Source organism: Pygocentrus nattereri, chromosome 23 (genome assembly GCF_015220715.1).
Source record: "Pygocentrus nattereri isolate fPygNat1 chromosome 23, fPygNat1.pri, whole genome shotgun sequence".
Classification (NCBI taxonomy): Eukaryota; Metazoa; Chordata; class Actinopteri; order Characiformes; family Serrasalmidae; genus Pygocentrus; species Pygocentrus nattereri.
The window spans coordinates 29,164,781-29,187,781 of record NC_051233.1 but is presented as its reverse complement, the minus strand read 5'-3'; the positions used below and the strand labels follow the sequence as shown (position 1 = coordinate 29,187,781).

Here is a 23,001-nt window from a genome sequence, read left to right as displayed (position 1 = left end):
TGACTTTTTAAGTGAAAATAAGTGACACACAAAACACACTTCTGCACATTTTTACTGTACAGTAGCTGTTTATTTTATGAATTTAATACAATGATAAAAAAAGTAAAGCATAGCATGTGGCTTGTGCAAACGTCGACACATTTCTAGTATGTTAAACTGAGATCATTTGTAAAGGACTTGTAAAATATTTGTATATGTATGTATGTATGTATATATATATATATATATATATATATATATATATATATATATGTGTGTGTGTGTGTGTGTGTGTGTGTATACAAGTATTTCTGTGTGATATTGCAGAGAGAACACTATAAATGAAGATTTTGTATATATTTAGCTTATTACTATCACTTTTATTGCCACTGGTTTAAATATATTAGAATTCTTATCTAAGTCTGAATATTTTTTTTAATAGCATGTTTTACTATTGTACCACAGTTTAACCTTATTCAGTAGTTCAATTTATACTGACAAAATAAACAATCAAATTTCACCCTAAGCTTGAATTTGTAACGTAATTGCATAATAGTGTAATTACATGGTGTATAATTATGTAATTACATTTAAACGACTAAGCAAACTGCCAATAACTCCACTTCTAAGGGTTAAAAGCTCACATATCTCTGAGTAAGGATGCACCTCTTTATCCTGCTTATAAACTCCAGACTCCCATAATGTAACTATGTAATTAAGTATGCAATAATGTAATTACATTCATGTAATAGTGTAATTACATTTGAACAGCATAGCAAGGGGACAGTAATAGCTCACTATTTCTCAGGGTTAATATGGCTTTGATTCCAATTCATAAGCTGATTTAATTAAAAACCACACGCATGAGCACAATCGGCCTCCTTGGCAGACATGAACAAACGAATCTAAGAGATTTTCCAGTCTTTCTGAAGCCTGTCGCCAGTTTATGTGCTCGCAGTATGAGGAGAAGCTGTGTGTGTGTGTGTGTGTCAGTGCTATTAACCATCTCTGCTGGCAGACAAACAGCGCCTGATGAACGATAGCCGGCCTTTATTCATCTGTTCTTTCATTCACTCGCTTACTGGCTCCACAGCTCTGCCGCTATCGCTCCTCAGACGCTTGATCATCGCTCAGAGGAACAAGGAGAGAGGAAAACACAGATTAGAGAGCACCCCCTCTCACAAATGAACACGAAGGCTTTCCTCTGAAATTAAAAACAGACCATCGCTTCACAGGGGTTTCCCTTCCAGCTCCATCGGCCTGGCTCTCTTCATTCTAGGTAATCTACATCCATGTGCTCGTGTGGAGGCTGTTTACATCTGTCATATCACTGTTGTCGGCTCAAAACTTTGTATCTCCAAAATTGTAACTTTACAGGAGAAGGTAAAACATACTTTACTTTTAATGCAAGTCAATGGAACCAGACTTTTTTCCAAGTAATTTTTGGTCATTTCTGTTGGTCCTTTCATCATGGAATCTATGCACAATATATAGGACCATGGCTACTTTCAAATTATGTCAAAAATTGAAAAACGACAAAAATAGAGATACAAGGTTTTGTTTCCGACAGCAGCAATATGCAAGTTTAACACCTCTGCCAAATTATATCTAGCTGATTTTCAAAGAGGAAATAAGTTAACTGTGTTAAATTCACTAAATTGACATTAGTTATGCATTAAAATGAAGAGGTGTGGTCTCAGTAGAGGATGTGTGTACTTGTTTTTTCACAACAAAACACTTTATTTGAGCTGGGGTGCCCAAACTTTTGCATACGACCGTATCTGCGTGCGTTTATGGTGCTGGTCATTTTACATAATAGCTCTCAGCTCTGCAACTATCCTTTACACAATAATCAAGAGCTGGTTAGCAGCCTGTTGTGCATTTACTAATTCAGAGCATTCATTATATCACATATCACTTTAATTATATAGAATGTATTGCAGAAAAACCTAATTAACACACATTTCCCCTCTGAACACAAATGTACAAACATTTTTTGCGATTTTATTGTCCTGGGACGAGACACATAGGCTACGTAGCATGTCTCTGTTCCAGGCCACTATGTTCTCAGGGACCTTCATTTACCCTACGTTTCCCCACATGTTCCACAGGCCTAAGTTCCCTACTTGTAACTTTGGAAGAAGCCTTGTGATCCAAAGGGTCTTACCTGAAAACTAACTGCTCTTTCAGTAGCTCTTTTCATTGAAGGCCTTTCCCCATATACAGACACCACACTGAGTGCTAGAATGTTTCCCATTCATTTTCATTGAGTTAAATGTCTCCTCCTCCTTTATAATTTCCACTAGAAACCTAAGCTGTGTCCCAATTCAGAGGCTGCATATGAAGGCTGATTGCTTCACAGCAGAGCAACAAGGCTGTCCCATTTCGAAGGCTACTTCATACGCGGCCAAGAAATGTGTCCTTTTCCATGGCGACAAAGGATCCAACAGGTGGATCCTTCACCAGCTGACATCTTCCAAGGTTCATTATGTGCCACCAAGGATTCGAGAATGTGGCGGCATGAGTAGAGGAGCTAACTGCAGCTGAGGAGTTACTTTTAAAGTACATATTGGGTTTGAACTGAGTTGAACTGATAATCATACATGACAATGTTAAAAAAGCCAATGTGGTTTGAAGCACAACTTATTCGAACGTTTTATTTTGGAAAGGTCTGCCTTTGTGGGTCTATGCAGCCTTTGAAGGACACACCTTCGCATACCGTGCCCTTCAAAGGATGCAGCCCCTGAACTGGGACACAGCTCTAGTCGGTTTATTTGTTTAAAGTATATAAACAAGTAGTTCACTTAGCAATATGGATTCAGGCCAGCTAGTAGAGCCCAGAGTCCAAACAAAACACGGCAAATCAAAATTTAGCTGTTGTGCTTAATACAACTGGAACAAACTGCCAGAAGATCTTCGATGTGCTGCAAACGTAGCAGCTCTTAAATCCGATTAAAAAACATTTTCCTTCTCATTTGTCTGTAATTGAGCTTACACTTTAATACACTGATTTTAATAGCACTTAAATTAATTTTTATTTAATTTTTATGCTTTTTATTTTGCTTTTATGCACTTTATCCATACTATACTTACGTATCTGTGTTATATCTTTAAGCTCCTGAACTTTGCGTGTTTTTAGCACTTTATTCTTATTGTTTTTCACTATTAAAGACCCAGAGAACCTAAAGAAGCAAGCCTCAGACACCAAACATGTCTCAACTGATTTGTGCTAATGATGCACATTTCTTTTGGCCCTCTGTTCTCTAGACTCCGAGGCTTCATCATCCAGGGATGTCTTTAGTAGATTAGCTTAGCGCCATTTGCCTGCGTGTGCATTCAGCATCATTATGTTGTCATTATGTTGTCATTTGCTTGTCATTATGCTACATTGCTAAACAGAAAATAACATTAATGCAGTGCTTTTCCTTCTCGCTCACAGAGCCACACTGTGATTATGTAATTATATCGTCTACGTTCGTTTCTAAAGAAATAGATGCGCAGGGGTTTTGCCATTTGGTACAGAGAGAAAGGACATATTATGTCCTTGGTTTGGACTACCTGGAGCTCAGGCTAATGAGTCTCACAGAGGGTGTTACTCTAAATTCACACATACACACACAAACAGAGTCATGCACACACACACACACACACACACACACACACAGAGCCATGCACACACACACACACACTACAATTAATACTAATACATAATACATCAACTCACAAACAATAGACATAATATATTGTACGTTTATCTATTTAGGTCTTTATCTACTGTTTTTTACTGTCTGTTTGTCTGACAATATGTATTTGTATTTCTGGGGACTTCAATTTATGAACCTGCACCTTTAAAACTAAGCTAAACAATCAATATCTAACCAATCACAGTCTAATCAATCATAGGCTGACCAATTCTACTCCAGCCTATCACAGGCTATCCAATCATAGGGTGACCAATTCCATTCCAGCCAATCACGGGCTAACCAATCATAGGTTGACCAATCCCAGTCCAACCAATCACAGGGTAACCAATCACAGGCTGACCAATAAGCCCCTAGTGGAAAAAGCCTCCTCTTCATCTGCACAAGCACAGTAACAATCCAAAAAAAATAATTTGAGCAAGTCAAAGGCCACAGACTATTTATAATAATTATATTTATATATTTTACAAACCACATTTACAAACCTCAGCCTATCCTATCATTGACTAACAAACCTCAGCCTAACCTATCATTGATTAACAAACCTCAGCCTAACCTATCATAGGCTAACCAACCAAAGCCTAACCTATCATACACTAAACAGCCTAACAGATCCTAGGCAAACCAAACACAGCCTAACCGATTATATGCTTTCCAAACACAGCCTAACCGATCATATGCTTTCCAAACATAGCCTAACCGATCATATGCTTTCCAAACACAGCCTAACCGATCATATGCTTTCCAAACATAGCCTAACCGATCATATGCTTTCCAAACACAGCCTAACCGATCATAGTCTAATCAAATGATCACAGGCTAACCTAATAATCATAGGCTAACCAAACACAGCTTATCCTGTCATAGGCTAACCAAACATCACCTATCCAATGGTAGGCTAGCCAAATGATTACAGGCTAACCAATCACAGGCTAACCAATCATAAGCTAACCAAACACAGCCTAATTGATCACATGCTAACCAAACACAGCCTAGTCGATCACAGGCTAACCAAACAGAGCTTAATTGATCACAGGCTAACCAAATGCAGCTTAATTGATCACAAGATAACCAAACATATCTTAATTGGTCACAGGCTAACCAAATACAGCTTAACTGATCACAAGCTAACCAAACACAACCTAATTGATCACAGGCTAACCAAACACAGCCTAATCAGTCACAGCTTAATTGATCACAGGCTAACCAAACACAGCTAAATCAGTCACAGCCTAACCAAACACAGCCAAATCAGTCACAGCCTAACCAAACACAGCCTAATCAGTCACAGCCTAATTGATCACAGGCTAACCAAACACAGCCTAATCAGTCACAGCCTAATTGATCACAGGCTAACCAAACACAGCTAAATCAGTCACAGCCTAACCAAACACAGCCAAATCAGTCACAGCCTAACCAAACACAGCCTAATCAGTCACAGCCTAATTGATCACAGGCTAACCAAACACAGCCTAATCAGTCACAGCCTAATTGATCACAGGCTAACCAAACACAGCCTAATCAGTCACAGCCTAATTGATCAGAGGCTAACCAAACACAGCCTAATCAGTCACAGCCTAATTGATCACAGGCTAACCAAACACAGCCTAATCAATCGCAGGTTAACCAATCACAGCTTAAGTGATCACGGCCTACTCAATCGCAGGTTAACCAATCACAGCTTAAGTGATCATGGCCTACTCAATCGCAGGTTAACCAATCACAGCTTAAGTGAGCACGGCCTACTCAATCGCAGGTTAACCAATCACAGCTTAAGTGATCACGGCCTACTCAATCGCAGGTTAACCAATCACAGCTTAAGTGATCATGGCCTACTCAATCGCAGGTTAACCAATCACAGCTTAAGTGAGCACGGCCTACTCAATCGCAGGTTAACCAATCACAGCTTAAGTGATCACGGCCTACTCAATCGCAGGTTAACCAATCACAGCTTAAGTGATCACGGCCTACTCAATCGCAGGTCAACCAATCACAGCTTAAGTGATCACGGCCTACTCAATCGCAGGTTAACCAATCACAGCTTAAGTGATCACGGCCTACTCAATCGCAGGTTAACCAATCACAGCTTAAGTGATCACGGCCTACTCAATCGCAGGTTAACCAATCACAGCTTAAGTGATCACGGCCTACTCAATCGCAGGTTAACCAATCACAGCTTAAGTGATCACGGCCTACTCAATCGCAGGTTAACCAATCACAGCTTAAGTGATCACGGCCTACTCAATCGCAGGTTAACCAATCACAGCTTAAGTGATCACGGCCTACTCAATCGCAGGTTAACCAATCACAGCTTAAGTGATCACGGCCTACTCAATCGCAGGTTAACCAATCACAGTTTAAGTGATCACGGCCTACTCAATCGCAGGTTAACCAATCACAGCTTAAGTGATCACGGCCTACTCAATCGCAGGTTAACCAATCACAGTTTAAGTGATCACGGCCTACTCAATCGCAGGTTAACCAATCACAGTTTAAGTGATCACGGCCTACTCAATCGCAGGTTAACCAATCACAGCTTAAGTGATCACGGCCTACTCAAATGCAGGTCAACGAAACACAGGCTAACTAATCATAGGCTAATCGGTTACAGCTTAAACAATAAATAGGCTAATCAGAATAGGTCACCTTACCGTGGTCTAAGAAATCACACGCTTACTAACCATGCAACGAATGTTAAGGCGTTATACTCTGATTTTATTTTATTGATTTTTTAAATTAAAACCACAGAGCATTTAAAGGACTGGATTGATAGAGTCCCAGCCCAGCTCCCTGAGGGTTGCTACACATGGAGAGAAAGAGAGAGAGAGAGAGAGAGAGAAAGAAAGAGAGAGAGAGAGAGAATCTTTGCTGTAGTCGCCAATACTCTTTAAATCAATCAGCTCATTATAAAAGCCTGCATTGCCACCTCCTCACTCTCTCTCTCTGTCTCTCTCCCTCTCTCTCTCTTTCACTCTCTCTCTCTCGTCCTTAGACCTTGTAGTGTAGCTTGTGTATTGTATTGATTACATACAATGAACTAAAGTAACCAGATGAGAGAAGGTGGGAAAAATGGATACATACACACACACACACACACATTCTGATTATCCTGCACATATGGCTGTGATACCTGTACCAAAATTAAACGTGTTGAAATGATATTTCAGTGAATTGTGTAACCGATTCATATACAGCACAGAGGATAACGTCACTGCACAGCTACAGCACCACCTTCATAAATCATCTCACCTCATATTTATAGTAGACCTCCTTAAAGGTCCTGTATATACAGTATGCGCCAGTAACATTTGCACAGTAAATCTATGCACCAGTGTACATGCACTGCAGTGTAAACATCGGACAGCACCATTCGTTTATTTCATTTCCAGCCAAATAGACCATTAGTTATTCATTTTTTTGTTTATTTTTCAGTTTCAAGCTTATTTAACAGAAATCCAGTCCAGACCTCAATATCTCGGAATGTGCTTGGGATTATTTGGATGGAGAAAAGCAGAAAATGCTCCACCTTCGGAGAAGCGGGAAAATATCCCTGTAGATTTGTTTGAAAACCTGAAAGCGAGTCTCCTGATGACGTTTTGGATGCTGACTTACCCTCAATGGGCTTTTTCGACTGGAAATAAATAAAGGAACGAAGGTAAAACATGTATGGATGATACTACTGAACTGGTTTAACGTCACATTTCTTCAGAAACATTTTGGACTTTTAACAGAAACTTTGGCTTTGAGTGACTCTTTACCACAATTATATTCATTAAAATAAATTATTAAACATTTCATTTTGTCACGACCCAAACGACCACATCACTACCAAAACTGCCAAATGTTTCAGTACTGACTCTTTCGATACTGACAATTTTAGCTATTTTTGAACAGAACTCAAAAACATTAGTCAGTGACAAGCAAACTAGCAAGACTAGCAAACAGCTATACACACAAAAAAACAATGGCACTTTTTATTATAACATAGGAATTTACCTGATTGCAGAAATGACGATTCTTAATGTTCCACGCCAAGTTTCAAACTTTTTTGCTGCAAAACAGTGGGATCTAATTGCTCAGCATGTGGCCAAGAGGGACAGGGATGCAGTCACTAAAGTGCAGGGGTGTGGCTAAAATATGGCTCCGCCTCATATCATTCAGTACTGATATGAAAATGTGGGACAGCATTTTTCAGATATTTACATTTACGGCATACGCTCTTATCCAGAGCAACTTACAGTGTGATCGTTTTACACAGGGAGGCGAAAGTGGTGTTAGGAGTTTTGCCCAAGGACTCTTATTGGTATAGTGTAGGGTGGTTACCCAGGTGGGGATCGAACCCCAGTCTACAGCATGGAAGGCAGAGGTGTTACCCACTACACTAACCAACCACATATATACATACATACACACACACATACAAACTCAAAATTTCAACGTTTCAACTCAATCAAAAATATCTTTAAAAACAATTTTATAAAAAGGAAGTAATATTTTCTTATAAGTATTGATTTAGGGCTTAGGGTTTGGGGCGGCCCCGTCCCAATCGAGAGAAGACTGTAAATGATGCTTTTGAGTATATTAAGCTTGTTGCAGTCTCTATTAATGCCTTAGGCACAAATACAGCATAGCATCCTTGTAAATATCTAAGATCTGAAGACGGATTATTTATTTATTTATTTATGTTGATGGTTTGATGTGACTGGGCACAAATCTAAGCGTGGGTAAGCGTGCGCACTCGTCTCTTACCTGCCGATCATAGTGGAGTGCTGTTGAACAGCAGCCTCCAGCAGCCTCTCCAGTATAGTCCACTCCCCCATGGTGGCCCTCCTCCCGTCTCTCTCACACACACTGCTGCTGCGCGCCTCCGTGCCGAATGACCGCCGTGACGACCCACGCTGGGGTCAACGCCGCTGACCTCTGACCTCTGTCCCAGAGACTGCCACCCCTAGCGACCCCTGGCTCGGCCCAGCAGCGCGATTTGAGCGAATGAAGCTTCTGTAGCAAAAAAAAAAAAAAAAGCAGCTAATGCTAACGTAGTCTATCCATTCACACGTGCATGCGCCGATTCTCTGTCTCTCTCTTTCACGCTCACTCCTTTCTCTCCTCTCGTTTTCTCTTCCACTCCTTCTTCTTTATCTCTATCGGCTCCTGCGGCGAGAACACAGACGACGGTGAAGCTTACGCCCTGATCGTCTCTTACGCTCACGGTCCCATTGACTGTAACTGTCACTCGCTTTCTTTCGCCCTCCGTCACTCCTTCTTCATCTTCTCCCTCTTTCCTCTTTGCATCATTGCACCTGTCTTGCTGCACACACACCCCCAACAGCAGCACTGCACCTATCTGACCCCTCCTCCCTCACTCGAGGGCGACAAGGCAGACCTCTCAGTCTCATAGCACTGAAGCTGCAGGAGCTACAGAAGCTGCAGGAGCAGCATCAGCAGCAGCGGGTTGCCGCGGTTACGTCCGGATGTGAGAGGATGCTGTTGCCATGACCGCAGCAGACACAGTCTCTTTTTTCGTCCGTTTATTCATCCATCCTTCTCTCTTCCTCTCCTCCCTTGCTCCCTGTGTGCTGCACTGCTGAGCGTGCTCACACCTTCATTCCTCCTCCTCTCCTCTGCGCTCCTCTTTGTCCGCTCGGCTCCTCCTTTCTCTTTCGTCTGCCCGCACGCGTGCTCCCTCACTCACTCACACTCTCTCTCTCTCTCTCTGCTGTCACACTCCGCAAGCGTGCCACCCTCTCCCTCCTCCTTCTCTTCCCCTCCCCTTTCTCTCTTCCTCCCTCTTTCTCTCTTCTTCTTTCTCTCCCTAGTCTTTCTCTATCTCTCTCTGCTTCCTTTTTCTTTCTCTTTCACGCATGCACTTAATTTCTCTCTCCTTCATGCTCTCATCTTTTTCTGTCTCATTCAATCACTTGCTCTGTCTCTCTGTCTCATTTCTCTTCCTTCTTGCTCCTTTTCTCTTTCTATTTCTATTCTCTTTGCCTCCCTTCTCTCGCTCCTTTTTCTCTCTCTCTCTTTTCTACCTCTCTCCTTCTTCTCTCTTTCTTTTCTACTTCTCTCTTTCTTTTCTCCCTCTTTCTCTCTCCTTCTACTCTGTCTCTCTCTCTCTCTCTCTCTCTCCCCATATTCAGCAAAATTTTTTCTGCTCTACTACAAAACACCTTATCACCTCTTCACCTGCTGTTTTTTTTACAATCTATTCCTCCTCACCTCCCTCCCCTCCCTCTCACCCTCTCTCTCGCTCTCTCTCTCTCTCTCTCTTTCTATCTCTCTGTCTCTCTCTCTATTCCCCCATCTATCGCTTTCTCTTTTTCTTTCTATCTCTCTCTCTCTCTCTACACCACCCCCCTGGTTTTATGATATTGAATACTGCATTTGTTTGATTGATATTTCTGAGGCTAAAGCCCCGCCCCCTCCACTACACTACCTGCTCTCTCAATCACATGACAAACAGGCAGCGAGAGGGACAGAGAGAGAGAGAGAAAGGGAGTAAGAGAGAGAGAAAGGGAGTGAAAGAGAGAGATAACAGATATAGAGACAGAAAAAGAGAGATAAAAAAGAAGACAGTAATAAATAAATAAATAAGACAGAAGTGTTGCTGTATTTGTTGTATACAGAGTGAAGTTCATTGTTTTCAGTGTCATGGTGACACAACTGAAATGTAATTACATTAGTCCTGTACTGAACTTCTCTCTCCCCTCTCCCTCTCCCTCTCTCTCTCTCTCTCTCTCTCTCTCTCTCTCTCTCTCCCCCCTCTCTCTCTCTCTCTCTCTCTCTCTCCCCTCTCTCTCTCTCTCTCTCTCTCCCCTCTCTCCCCACTCTCCCCCTCTCTTTCTCTCTCTCTCTCTCTCTCTCTCTCTCTCTCCCCACTCTCCCCCTCTCTTTCTCTCTCTCGCTCTCTCTCTCTCTCCCCCCCTCTCTCTCCCCCTCTCTCTCACTCTCTCTCTCTCACTCTCTCTCTCTCTTTCTCTCTCTCTGTCCCCACTCTCCCTCTCCCCCCCCCCCCTCTCTCACTCTCTCTCTCTTTCTCTCTCTCTCTCTGTTGTTCTGCATGAGTGGCACTGCTGAGAAACAGTTAATCACAAGGCAGCGATGTCATTATCAGAGGGCATTGTGGGTAAGGACGTGCTGACTTTGGCCACGTCAGGTGTTTCTGTGCTTTTTAACGACCTCCCTCTAAACACACTCACACTCAAACACTCACACGCGAAGACACACACACACACACACACACACACACACACAGAAAGATGTTCGGAGTTGGGGGGAGGAGTGTCGGGGTTATGAAGGAGAGCAAACCAATGTAGAAGGACAGAATTGTGGATAGTCTGCAGAAAGGCATTGTGGGTAATTTAGATTTGGCGCTGTGTGGGAATTTAGGCAGAGACGCAGGTGTGACCTAGAACAGCACACACACACACACACACACACACACTGTTCAAGATCCATATAATTACCATCACACAACAGAGTTTAATTCTGTATCCATTCTAACACGGAGCCATCATCTCAGAACTGTTTTAACCAGGCCTGAAACAGCTTTCTGTCCAAGTCTGACCCCACAAGACCCCATATCATTAACTTTAGAGTCCAAACCAAACCCAAGCCCTGCAAAATTCTGTCTGAACCTAACTCAACCTACTTCTTAAAGTTTTTATACAAAACTCACTCAAGCCTGACAAAATTCTTTGCAAATCTAACCACCACAACCTACATCAATTTCCAAACTCGACTCAAGCCCAATCAAATTCTTTCTGACCATAATCCTGTCCCACATCATCAAATTTTGATTCAGAATCCATCCCAACCCAACTAACATTAAGTTTTGATTCCGAATCCATCCCAACCTGACCAACATCATCAAGCTTTGATTCACAATCCATCCCAACCTGACCAACATCAAGTTTTGATTCTGAATCCATCCCAACCTGACCAACATTAAGATTTGATTCCGAATCCAACCCAACCTCACCAACATCATCAGGTTTTCATTCTGAATCCATCCCAACCTGACCAACACCATCAAGTTTTGATTCTGAATCCATCCCAACCTGACCAACATCATCAAGTTTTGATTCACAATCCATCCCAACCCAACCAACATTAAGTTTTGATTCCGAATCCAACCCAACCTCACCAACATCATCAGGTTTTCATTCTGAATCTATCCCAACCTGACCAACACCATCAAGTTTTGATTCTGAATCCATCCCAACCTGACCAACATCATCAAGTTTTGATTCACAATCCATCCCAACCCAACCAACATTAAGTTTTGATTCCGAATCCAACCCAACCTCACCAACATCATCAGGTTTTCATTCCGAATCCATCCCAACCTGACCAACATCATCAGGTTTTGATTCTGAATCCATCCCAACCTGACCAACATCATCAGGTTTTGATTCTGAATCCATCCCAACCTGACTAACATCATCAGGTGTTGATTCTGAATCCATCCCAACCTGACTAACATCATCAGGTGTTGATTCTGAATCCATCCCAACCTGACTAACATCATCAGATGTTGATTCTGAATCCATCCCAACCTGACCAACATCATCAGGTTTTGAATTTGAATCCATCCCAACCTGACCAACACCATCAAGTTTTGATTCTGAATCCATCCCAACCTGACCAACATCATCAGGTTTTGATTCTGAATCCATCCCAACCTGTCCAACATCATCTAACTTTGATTGTGAATCCATCCCAACCTGAGCGACATCATCAGGTTTTGATTCCGAATCCATCCCAATCTGACCAACATCATCAGGTTTTTATTCTGAATCCATCCCAACCTGACCAACATCAAATTTTGATTCTGAATCCAACCCGACCTGACCAACATCAAATTTTGATTCTGAATCCAACCCGACCTGACCAACATCATCAGGTTTTGATTCTGAATCCATACCAACCCACATCATCGAATCTGGATTCCTGATTCAACCTGAACCCAACAAAATTCAATCCAAACTCAACCCGACTCACACCATCATGTTTGGAGCCCACAAAATTCTTTCTGACCCCAGTCCTCTCCAAGATCATAAAGTTTTTATTCCAAATCCATCCTGACCTGATAAACATCAAGTTTGGATTCCTGACCCAACCTGAGCCAAACAAAATTCAGTCCAAACTTGACCAAATTCACATCATCAAGTTTTGAGTTCACACAATGCTTTCATTCACTGTATTGTTTTTGGCGCATCCAGTTTCTCATGGGCTTCAGTGATAACACTGACAACATGGCTTTGTGACTCCAGCATGGAAGGTTTAAGGTAATGAAAGTAGGGAGGAATAAATGATATATACATTATACAGGGTAAAAAACATGGAGGTCTGCTGTAAGAACCCGAACATAAAATATAAACCTGTTCAGAGCTGAACACATAATGGAGATGTTTCAAACTCTAATACTGGTAAGTAAACATTACCAGGGACCAAGTTAGCAGTTATCATGTATGTAGCTTGCTGATGAATTGGAATGACCTCCATAGCCAACAGGAGAGATTTTCTAAAACGCAGAACACGGTCTGTCAACAAGGCCGCATTAGCATTTGACCCAAAACTTGAGTCTCCACACGTTTCCTTCCTAGCCACTAATCAGATTATGGTCAGCATGGGTTAAATATAGCCCCTGGTTTTCTCTGCAGGGATGAAGATCAGGTCAACAGCAGAAATGGGGACCGTACTCAGAGGTAAAAAGGGAAAGATGTGGTTTAAATTTAGCCCAGGAACACGATTAATTTGTTTTTTTAAAGCAATTTATCCATTTTTATATTTCGATGTGAGAGCATTAGCTTATTAGCAGTGGTAGGGAATGAGGAATAGGACTTTAGAGCAAAAGGAAAGGGTTTACTGAATTAGACATATTTATTCCTTCACTCACTGTGAAGTCTTACGTTTGTCCTGTCATAACAAACCTAATTTAATTCAAGGCAGGTTGCATCATTAACTAAAGGTTTCAGTCTTTTGTGAAAGCACAGTGGATTTCCCGGCCAGGAGCTGCGCTTCTGTGGGCCAAATGAGCTTATACATTAATTTATACAGCAAGAAAATATTGATGCTCTGAGAGCACAGAGACGAGTGCTTTTAGTTGAGTCAGACGTGCAATTCAGAGCAAAGACAGCACTTAACTATGTTTGGTGCACTAATTTGGAGGTTTGCCTCTTTAGTTTTGTGGTAGAACCACAAGGCTAACAAATAATGCAGCTTATATGTCAGCAAATAGCATGTTAAGTGCATGTCTAAATGACCACACGTACCTCACACTATGTTGTGGTGTTCAGTGGCACTAATAGATTTGCGTATGTGGTTTCTGACACTGTATGACACAATATTATCTGTACAAACGGACAACGGTACATCATATAGCTCAAAACAGGAGTGGCACCCATTGAGCGTACCTTTATTCCTAGAGTTCTATATTCCCAATGTTATTTTTTCCCATGTATTTCAAGGGTTCTAGTTAAGCAAACTATGTAATTCAAACCATTTAATGACCTTTTGTCTGGTTTTTCTGTGCACTGCTCTTGCTGGTAGTTGTGTAGGCCTTGTTAACTGGGTCATTCTACAGAAACATCCACTTTTCTATCTGTCCATAGGTGACGCTGGTGTTGCCAATCCTCACTGGGGTTAGACATTAGAAGGGTAACACCAGAGACATTTTTAGTAACAAATGCATTTTTAAACATGTTTACTACAGAGCATCGAACCACATGTCATCAGTCATGAAATAGCCACTAAAATATGTATTTTAATCCTTTTATATTCTATTCCTCACAACAACAACAGAACAAAGTCAGTCACACGAGTGACTGCAGCTAAAAGCTTCATATGAAATCATGAGCTAAATGAGAAAATGTCTGATAACTGAAAAGACACAGAGGACTCACTGTGAGCTTTTCTTCATAGATCTTAATTTTCTTGCTCATTTGGTGGCTCAAGAAGGTGTAACTGTTAAAATAACTTAGTTTTATTTAAAAATATAAATAAATTGTAACCCTAACATGTTTTTTCAAGTGTAATATATACGTCTAAATGCTAGGAACACAAAAAAGGACATTTCTATAGAATGACCCAACTAGCAGATGAGCAGAATAAAGTATCCCATTTAAGACGGTATTAAAGACACTCCGAAGGATAACTGGTGAGTGTAAAGTTATGGATAGGTGTATGTACAGTGGACCAACTTCTGTCATTGTATCTTAATTAACAGCATATAAAAGCACAGGGAAAGTCTGGCTTACAAGATTCCTGCTGCTGCTGCTTTTAGATGTGCTAGGTGCTTCTGTCCATTTGAACAGATAACAGTACAGTGTCTGAAACCACGCAAGCAAGTCTGTTAGACATTACAGCTCGGCATAGTTTTTAGCAAGTCAGTGAAGACTTAGCATGCAGTTAGCACAATGCTAACTGGTAGGGTTTAAGCTTCCATTTCTTTGTTAGCCACATTAGCCTCATAGCTCCTATGTGAAATTAAGAAGGCAAACTTCAGACAACAAAAATATCTCAGCTAATCAGCTACATTTGGGATAGAGGTGGAAACCAAAGAGCAGCTTGGGTAACGTTATGTTGCAAAATTCCTAGAAATAGCATAGGCCTGCTGCTATTTAAGGGGACACATGAGAGCACGCTCATCTGGCTTTGTGGAGTGTATCAGCAGTCCGGCAGCGTGTTGTATTAGTATCCTATTATCAAAGCTAATTCAGCATGGCGCTCGCTAATGGGTATTTCAGCCGTATCTAAAGACTAATGCAAGTGGAACGTCAGAGTTAATATTCCAGTCATACAGGCAATACAGTCCATTAGCAAAACTGGATGGGACAGGATAAATACACGAAGAACTTTTTGATTCGACAGACTCATATATTTGCAATTTTTGCTCCTGTGAATTCAGCTCTGCATTAGCATTTAACCTCGTTTATACACACAAACACTCCCGCATGCACTCATGGTCAATGACACCATAGATTCTCTTCCGTATGATTGAGCAGAGAGCATCCTGATCTACGGCATGGGAAATGGGACTTCAGTATTCATGTATTGGAATAGACGTAAATAAATGGAGCACATGGAAATAATGGGGTCATAGCACGCAGATGTGATTTCCAACAGCAGACGTGTCAGAATGTTTTATTCAGCATATAGTTCAGTGGTAAGGCGAGTCCCGCTGGGATGGCCCGTTTGTTCTCATTGCAGCAAAATAAAAATATAAATGCACAAATATAGAATGGAGTACACCAGAGAACAAAGAACAAATGCTGTGTTTAACTTAACTGGGAAATCAGAGCTTGAAGTATTTAAGCCACAAAGTGGGCAAGAAACTGACAACTCCATGAAACCGATAGCTGTTAGCAATAAGCTAGCCAGCTAACATTACCCTGCAGAAAGAAATAGTGAGGCCAGCTCAACTGGCAAACAACTGCACATGTGTACAGCATGGCTGACCAGCATAGGGTATGTTTTTGCTTGAGTTTAATGGTTTAGCTGGCCTACCAAGCTGGTCCAATACCGAGCTGTTCAACCAGCTTTACAAGTTCAATGACCAGCATAACCAACTTGACCAAGCTGGTTGGCCAGCATGACCAGCTTGACCAAACATACCCTATGTGTTCCAACAGTTATGATAAATAAGAGAGGGACCGGCTCCTAGACTAGCACTTGTCAACTTGGAGTTGAGTCATTAACATTAGGATCTATTCATTTGAATGGGATTTGGTTGTGTACAATTGTCTTCACTGGGACTTCCTTCCAGCACCAAAATCTAAGCCAATTAGTTATAAATTACTTGCTCACTGTGCTGGAAATGCAGAGAACTGATGCATTAATGATGCTCATTGACTGAGAGCATCATCAGGGAGATCCTCTCCATGAACATTAAAGCTGTATCAGTCAGTACTGGTTAAGTGATACTTTATTAACCCCACAAACAGGGAAACTCTACCTCCACATTTAACCCATCTGTGAAGTGAAACACCACATACACACTAGTGAATAGACACACACACTGGAGCAGTGGGCAGCCCTATCCACGGCGCCCAGGGAGCAATTGGGGGTTAGGTGTCTTGCTCAAGGACACCTCAGTCATGTGCTGTCGGCCCTGGGGATTGAACCAGCAACCTTCTGGTCACAGGGCTAGTTCCCTAACCTCCAGCCCACAGCTGCCCCCTTGGTGCATGAAGCATTGGCGTAAAAGACAACAAACATGCTTTTTTTAATGTTTTAAGTGCCCCCAAAACCAGAAGTAAAAAAAAAAACAAAGAATAGTAGAAGAAACTGAGCCAACAAGGAAAACAACAGGAACTGAGGAAACAACAAAAACATTAGGCTGTATTAAGAAGGGCCGAATTTTCATGGCCAGACAAATCCATTGCAGCATTTCCAAAATACAAGGCTTGTGGGATGTTGGCCTGAAGAGAGACAAACCACGAACCGTCAAAAGGGTGGTAAGTGTCCAAGGCTCACTGATCCACAAGGGCCTCAAAGATTATCCTGTCAAGTAACAGAACTGGACCTTGGATGAATGGGAGATGGTCACTTGGTCTGATGAGTGGAGGTAGTGTGATGTTCTAGTTGATGTTATGGTGGGTAACTCTGGGTCCAGGCATTCATGTGGATGTCATTTTATTAAGTTCCACCAACCTAAACTTGTATAAGAACCAGATACACCCCTTCATGGCAACTGTATTCCCCAATGGCAGTGGCCTTTCAGCAGGATAATGCACCCCAGCACACTGCACACAATTTGTGGGAATGGTTTGAGGAACATGAAAAAATTAAGACTTTGCCCTGGCCAAAAAATCCCCCACATTTTAATACAATAGAGAATCTGTGGGACTGGCAGGAACAACAAGTCTGATGCATGGTTGCTCCGCCTCTCTTACTTACTTACTGGACTGAAAGGGTTTGCAGCTCGTCTTGGTACCACATACTACAGGATGCCTCGGCAAGTCTGAGCTGTTTTGGTGACACTCAAAGGACCAGCACCATACAAGGAAGGTGGTTATAATCATATACTTTTGGTTTTGTCAGAAAATGAGAGGTCACAATGAGTGGAAGTCAAAGATAAACATGCTGTTTGCCACCAGGTAGAATTTGTACTGTCTGGACTGGGTACAGTACAGTTGACCAGCCAACCGCCTGGACTTGTACAGTATCACATCTCCAGGTTGTTGTTCACACCTTGGCAGCCTGCAGAGGGCGATGTATATTTAGCCACAGCCATGCTAACGGTGAGTCACCCAGTTCTCACGCAGGCTGCCTAATCCAGAGCTTCCCTCTGACCATGGAGTCGGGATAAGCTCGGCCCATGGCTGACTGGACATATGGACGGTAACGGTCCTCCCACAGAGACTCGCCTGGTTACAGCACCTGGCTGACCTTTCTCAAATGCTGGCACTGAATCTGAGGAGAAGATCAGAGAGAACACACAGGCTAACAGCCGCTGACACGTACATAGTTATTATCAAAAACCTCGAATCTCCAAAAAAGTAACTTTTCAGAAAAAGGAGAAACATTCATGGAGATCAACGTGGCAATTTTTCTTTCAAATAATTTTGGATCAGTTCTATTGGTCTGTTCATCATGACATTTAAACACAATGCAAAGAGGAACTTGACTTACCATCTTCAACACTACATATAACGGCTCAGAATATTCGTGTAGGTTCTCTGGTGGTTTTGGATAGTAAATAAAATGGCTATATCTGTGTTGTAGACATGGTGACATCTGGATCCCATCACCACCACTGTACAGAAAGTGGGCAGGTTTCTCTACAACAGCAGTGTCTAAAGTCCAGCCCCAGGGCCAAATGCGGCCTGTGGCTTCTGCTTTAGAGAGGCATGCCAACCAAAATGTTGTAGTTTCAGAGAGCTAGTTGAGAGAAGAATTAGCACTCTGTAATGTCTTCCATGCGTCTCAAACGCTAGAGGGCGCTCCCACGTGAGTCCAAAATAAATGGGTTAAAATGGAGCATTTGAACAAAATCATAGTTTATAAACTACTTTAATATAAAACAATGCATTCATTTTCTGAACACAGAACAGCATAAAACATTTTAACACCGCTGTTATATTTCAAAGTTTTAAACTACAGTTATAGGAGTTTAAAATGGCGCCTCATGTACATTCATGACGTCAGTGAGTACCAACAGCCAATGAGCTGCTCTGCTCACCAACCAATCAGCACTCGGTAGCAGTAATGTTAGCGTCTTGCTGCTCAAAACCTGAAAAAAGGACGATTACAGTTAAGTTTTTGGCAGTTTGCAGTCCTGTTTTTGATATAATAGGGGAAATAGGAAGTAGCCAGACACCTATAAGCCAGCTCTGGTTTTTCCCTTTCACCTGATGGTGGCAGCATTGCTGTCAAATGCACCGTAACAAAGTTAGCTAAAGTTTACGAGCCATCCTTCTCTAACTAGACCTGCAGCTTCATTTAATGAACCACATTTATTCAAGACTGCAGCCTAAAACACAAACTTAACATTGAGAACTGGCGATTTTGGCAAAATTGTAATTTGAACACTTTTTTCATTAAAAGTCACAACAATGTGTGCGCCTCATATTTCAAAAGACTGTAATTAATTTAATATCAATAAACAAAAAAACTAAACATTAACATTACAAAAAATATTCAGGAGAGAAAGTAAAGCAACTGCAACTACCAGAGTCTCACAGCACCAACTACTGATCACACCAAATACAGTAGTTTAGTAAATATTCACCCTTTAAGGTTGAACAAAAATGTGGCTATTATTCTGTTTAATCTGCTCATTTATTTGATCATGTAAAGAACAATTATAGATTTTTGTTTAGTTTAACACTTCAGTAAGAATATGCTTAATACATTCGACATTTTTTACTGTTACTCTTGAACAATTTAACTGTTATAAGCACTTAATGATCCGAACAGCCTCATGCATCTTTTATACAGGGATAGGAAAGAAGATGGCACAAAGAAAGCCCCGATTCTACATGCTGTTATTCTTAAAATGCAATATTTTCAATAATTTCTAAATAATCTTTCAGCCCTCAGGTATTTTGACACCGTTCAATCTGGTCCCCTTAAAAAACACTGCTGCTCTATAATGGACCATTTCAAACCTCTCTGAACTTTGCTCACATCTCAGTGATCGAATTCTGCAAAAATGTTGGAAAATGGGTGGAATTCCCCTTTAAAGCACCCATAAAGAGCAGCTGGATTTGCCAGGAGAGTAGTGCGTTCCCTGCTAACGCTACTGCAGTAGTGCTCTAAAGCTCTGGCTCTTTAGTGGATGTTCATGGTGGTGTTTAAAAGGCTTTCCTGACCGGCACTCTTAATAACCTGCATAGCGGCTCTCCAGAGTAATGAAACGTCCTCGGGTTCAAGTCTTTCTTCTTTGATTATCCATACAGGAGCTTTACAGGCCTCAAGGTCGTGCCCTCTATGAAATAATCGATAAACCGTGACCTGCGCTCGGTAATACTGCAGTCTGCAGGGCTGCCGTGAACTGTACAGAACTCAATAGGAATACAAATGTAAATAAAGGCGCTGCGTAAGCATCTGTTCAGCTAATGGTCACGTTATTCCAATTAAAGCACGAAGAAAAGCTGCACTGTAAATGAACTGGACTGATTTAGGGCTCGTCGAGTGCAACAGATTAAATTTAGGGACTGAACAGTAAAAAGGCAATTACATTGCTCACGACTGACTTGCTGTCAGTTTTGGGTAGCGGAGATCAGGTGTATGTTTCTAACACTCAGGGGGCCTGGAGGGAGTCCTCGGCCCTCTTCCCTTGCTCATAGACCACCATTCATATCCGATAAAGAGGCAATGGTGCCCTCTGCTGTCTGAAAAGGGATTTGCGCTTGGCTGGGTGAGGAAAGCAGCATAGCAGTGATGTAGCCGGAGGTTAAACACAGCTTTTCATGGAGGAAAGAAAAGCATTGATTTCTCCAATCAAAAAAATCCCAATCAGGAAATTCACACTTTGCATTTAAGCTTTCTTTCCATTTCTCTAAATGAAAATTAGCAATTGGTGAAGTAAAAATTTTCTGTTTCCCTATGAATCAATCACTCCATCTATTAAATGTTCATTCAGCAGTTATTTTTCTGCATTGAACTGCGTTTCCATTTTTTTCTGTAACAAGTGCAGTTATGATATAAATGACTATAATGACTGTATGAATAAACAAAACTGCAGGAAAAACAATAAAAAATAATTTAGACAATTATAAAATAACAACAACAATAACAACAACAATAATAATAATAATAATAATGTGGCTTTTAAAGGGGAATTCCACCAATTTTTCACAATTTCTGTATAAACGGTCATTTAAAACGCTTCATATTAGAGATGCCTACTGACTCCGTGTCTTTCAGGGGTTGCCATGTCTGCATCACAAATACATCTTTCTTTTTTTTTACACTACCCAAAACCAGCAGTGAACCCACACGTTTTCTGAGTTTTGTGTGTCATTGTGATGGCGGTAGAATTTTGTATTTATAATATGGTTGATATTTTTAGCTGGTATTTTACATTATTTTAACTATATCATAATAACAGAAAACAGACCCTGTAGAAAGAGAACAACAAATTAAAAAAATAGAGAAAATAAAAACAAAAAACTAACAACAGAGATACAGAAATGTAAAACAATGCTAAATCTGATTGCATATGTTTTCTTTAGGGACTACTTTGTCGCATGTATCCCTCTGCCATTAGCAGACATTAAATAATGATTTTTATCTTAAAACAGTCTCGGACATCAGGTGGTGGATTCATGACCATTTAAGGCAGTAACTTCCTATGAGGGAGCTTTTAGAGGTCGGACGTCTGGTTCCTATCACTGCCACAGTGAACAGGTCTGAATTGGACTGCACCTCCAATTTAAATGGATATTTTTGAATCAAAAGGTTGTTTTTTGTGATTTGCAGATAAAAAAAAAATTAACAACAGATTTTTAGAGCGATGAGTTAGTGTAGTAATAAAACCTCTTTCATGATGAAATGACAGTAAAGTAAAACACTCTCAGTCATTCAGAGGGCAGAGTGAGGTCAAGAGCTCAGTTTTCCCATTTTAGACACTCAGTGTGAGTGCAAACTAGCTGAGAGCCACGCTCTCTCTCTCGGCCCACTGAGACCAGACTAAAAGCCTACTGGGCCCCAGAGACAAATACAGTGGATGGTGCTTTAGGCCTGACAGCTACAAACTGCTGCTTTAACAAACACTTCAAACATGATTAAATAGTCTGAGGAGCATCTACAGCGAAGAACCAGGCGCAATGATTTACATAACCTGGACCTCCTCCAAAGACAAGAGCACCTGTCTGTGTTTCCTGAAGTGTCTGCTTAAATATATGTGGGGGGGGGGGGAGAGAGAGAGAGAGAGAGAGAGAGAGAGAGAGAGAGAGAGAGAGAGAGAGAGAGAGAGAGAGAGAGAGAGAAAAAATGTACACAACTGATGTAAAGGGCAAGTCCACCAATCTTTCAGATTTTCAATATAATTAAATCACTGAGATGTAAGCGAAGTCATTCAGAGCAGTTTGGTGTGAAACGCTCGGTTCTAGAGAAACTTAAGAGTCAGAATCGTTCACAGTGGTGGTGACAGGAACCAGACATTAATAGCCTACATGACACAGCTATGAATTTGCTGCCTGACCTCTAAGAAATGAAAAAGTTTTATGATAGCTTCTGAGAGAAGAAACGCAAGTTAACAATCCTTTAATGGCGAAAAGCTACATGTACGGCATGCTAAGGCAAAATAAACCACAGTAAAAACAGTTTTTAATTTAATTTACCACTGCTTTACTAACATCAGCAAACACCCAGAGCTCAGTAGGTTGACTGGTGGTTTTGGTTAGTATATAAAATGGCCATATTTGTGTTGTAGTCCCATCTCAACAACGGAATTCCAATTCTTGAAAACGCAATTTCAAAAATTTGGTTTGGTTCCCCTTTAAGGCCATATTTGGTAAATTAACCAATCGTTGACCGAATCAGAGACCTGATACCTCACTGTGCTGACCCTATCGGTCTGTGATGATCCACGGTAACAGGAATTTGACACACTGGTCCAGACGTCACATTTAACAATCCAAGTGGAGAAAAACAGGAGGCCGTTGACGAAGACGATTAGAAATGACAAAGAAAATTGATGTAATTTTTCCTTGGAAACAAACTGACAACATGTATGGCCATCATGCAACAACGGACCTGCTGTACTTCCTACTGCGTAAACAGCTTCAGACATGGAGAAGAAAAGCTTTAAATAGGTTTCTATGTTTGTACACCTTTTTCTGAACGTTTGAACATCCCTGGTCAAACAGCA

The 23,001-nt window shown here is 41.2% G+C and overlaps 1 protein-coding gene across 1 annotated transcript in view; it reads right to left on the bottom strand.

The window, feature by feature from the left end:
- Positions 1-9,381, bottom strand: part of gjd1a (gap junction protein delta 1a) — a 31,954-nt gene extending 22,573 nt beyond the window's left edge. Inside the window, exon 1 of the mRNA XM_017713879.2 lies at positions 8,430-9,381. Within this exon, the coding sequence (XP_017569368.1) occupies positions 8,430-8,500 (71 nt within the window). The 5' untranslated portion in view covers positions 8,501-9,381. The remainder of the gene's footprint in view (positions 1-8,429) is intronic.
- Between the last annotated feature and the right edge of the window lie 13,620 nt (positions 9,382-23,001).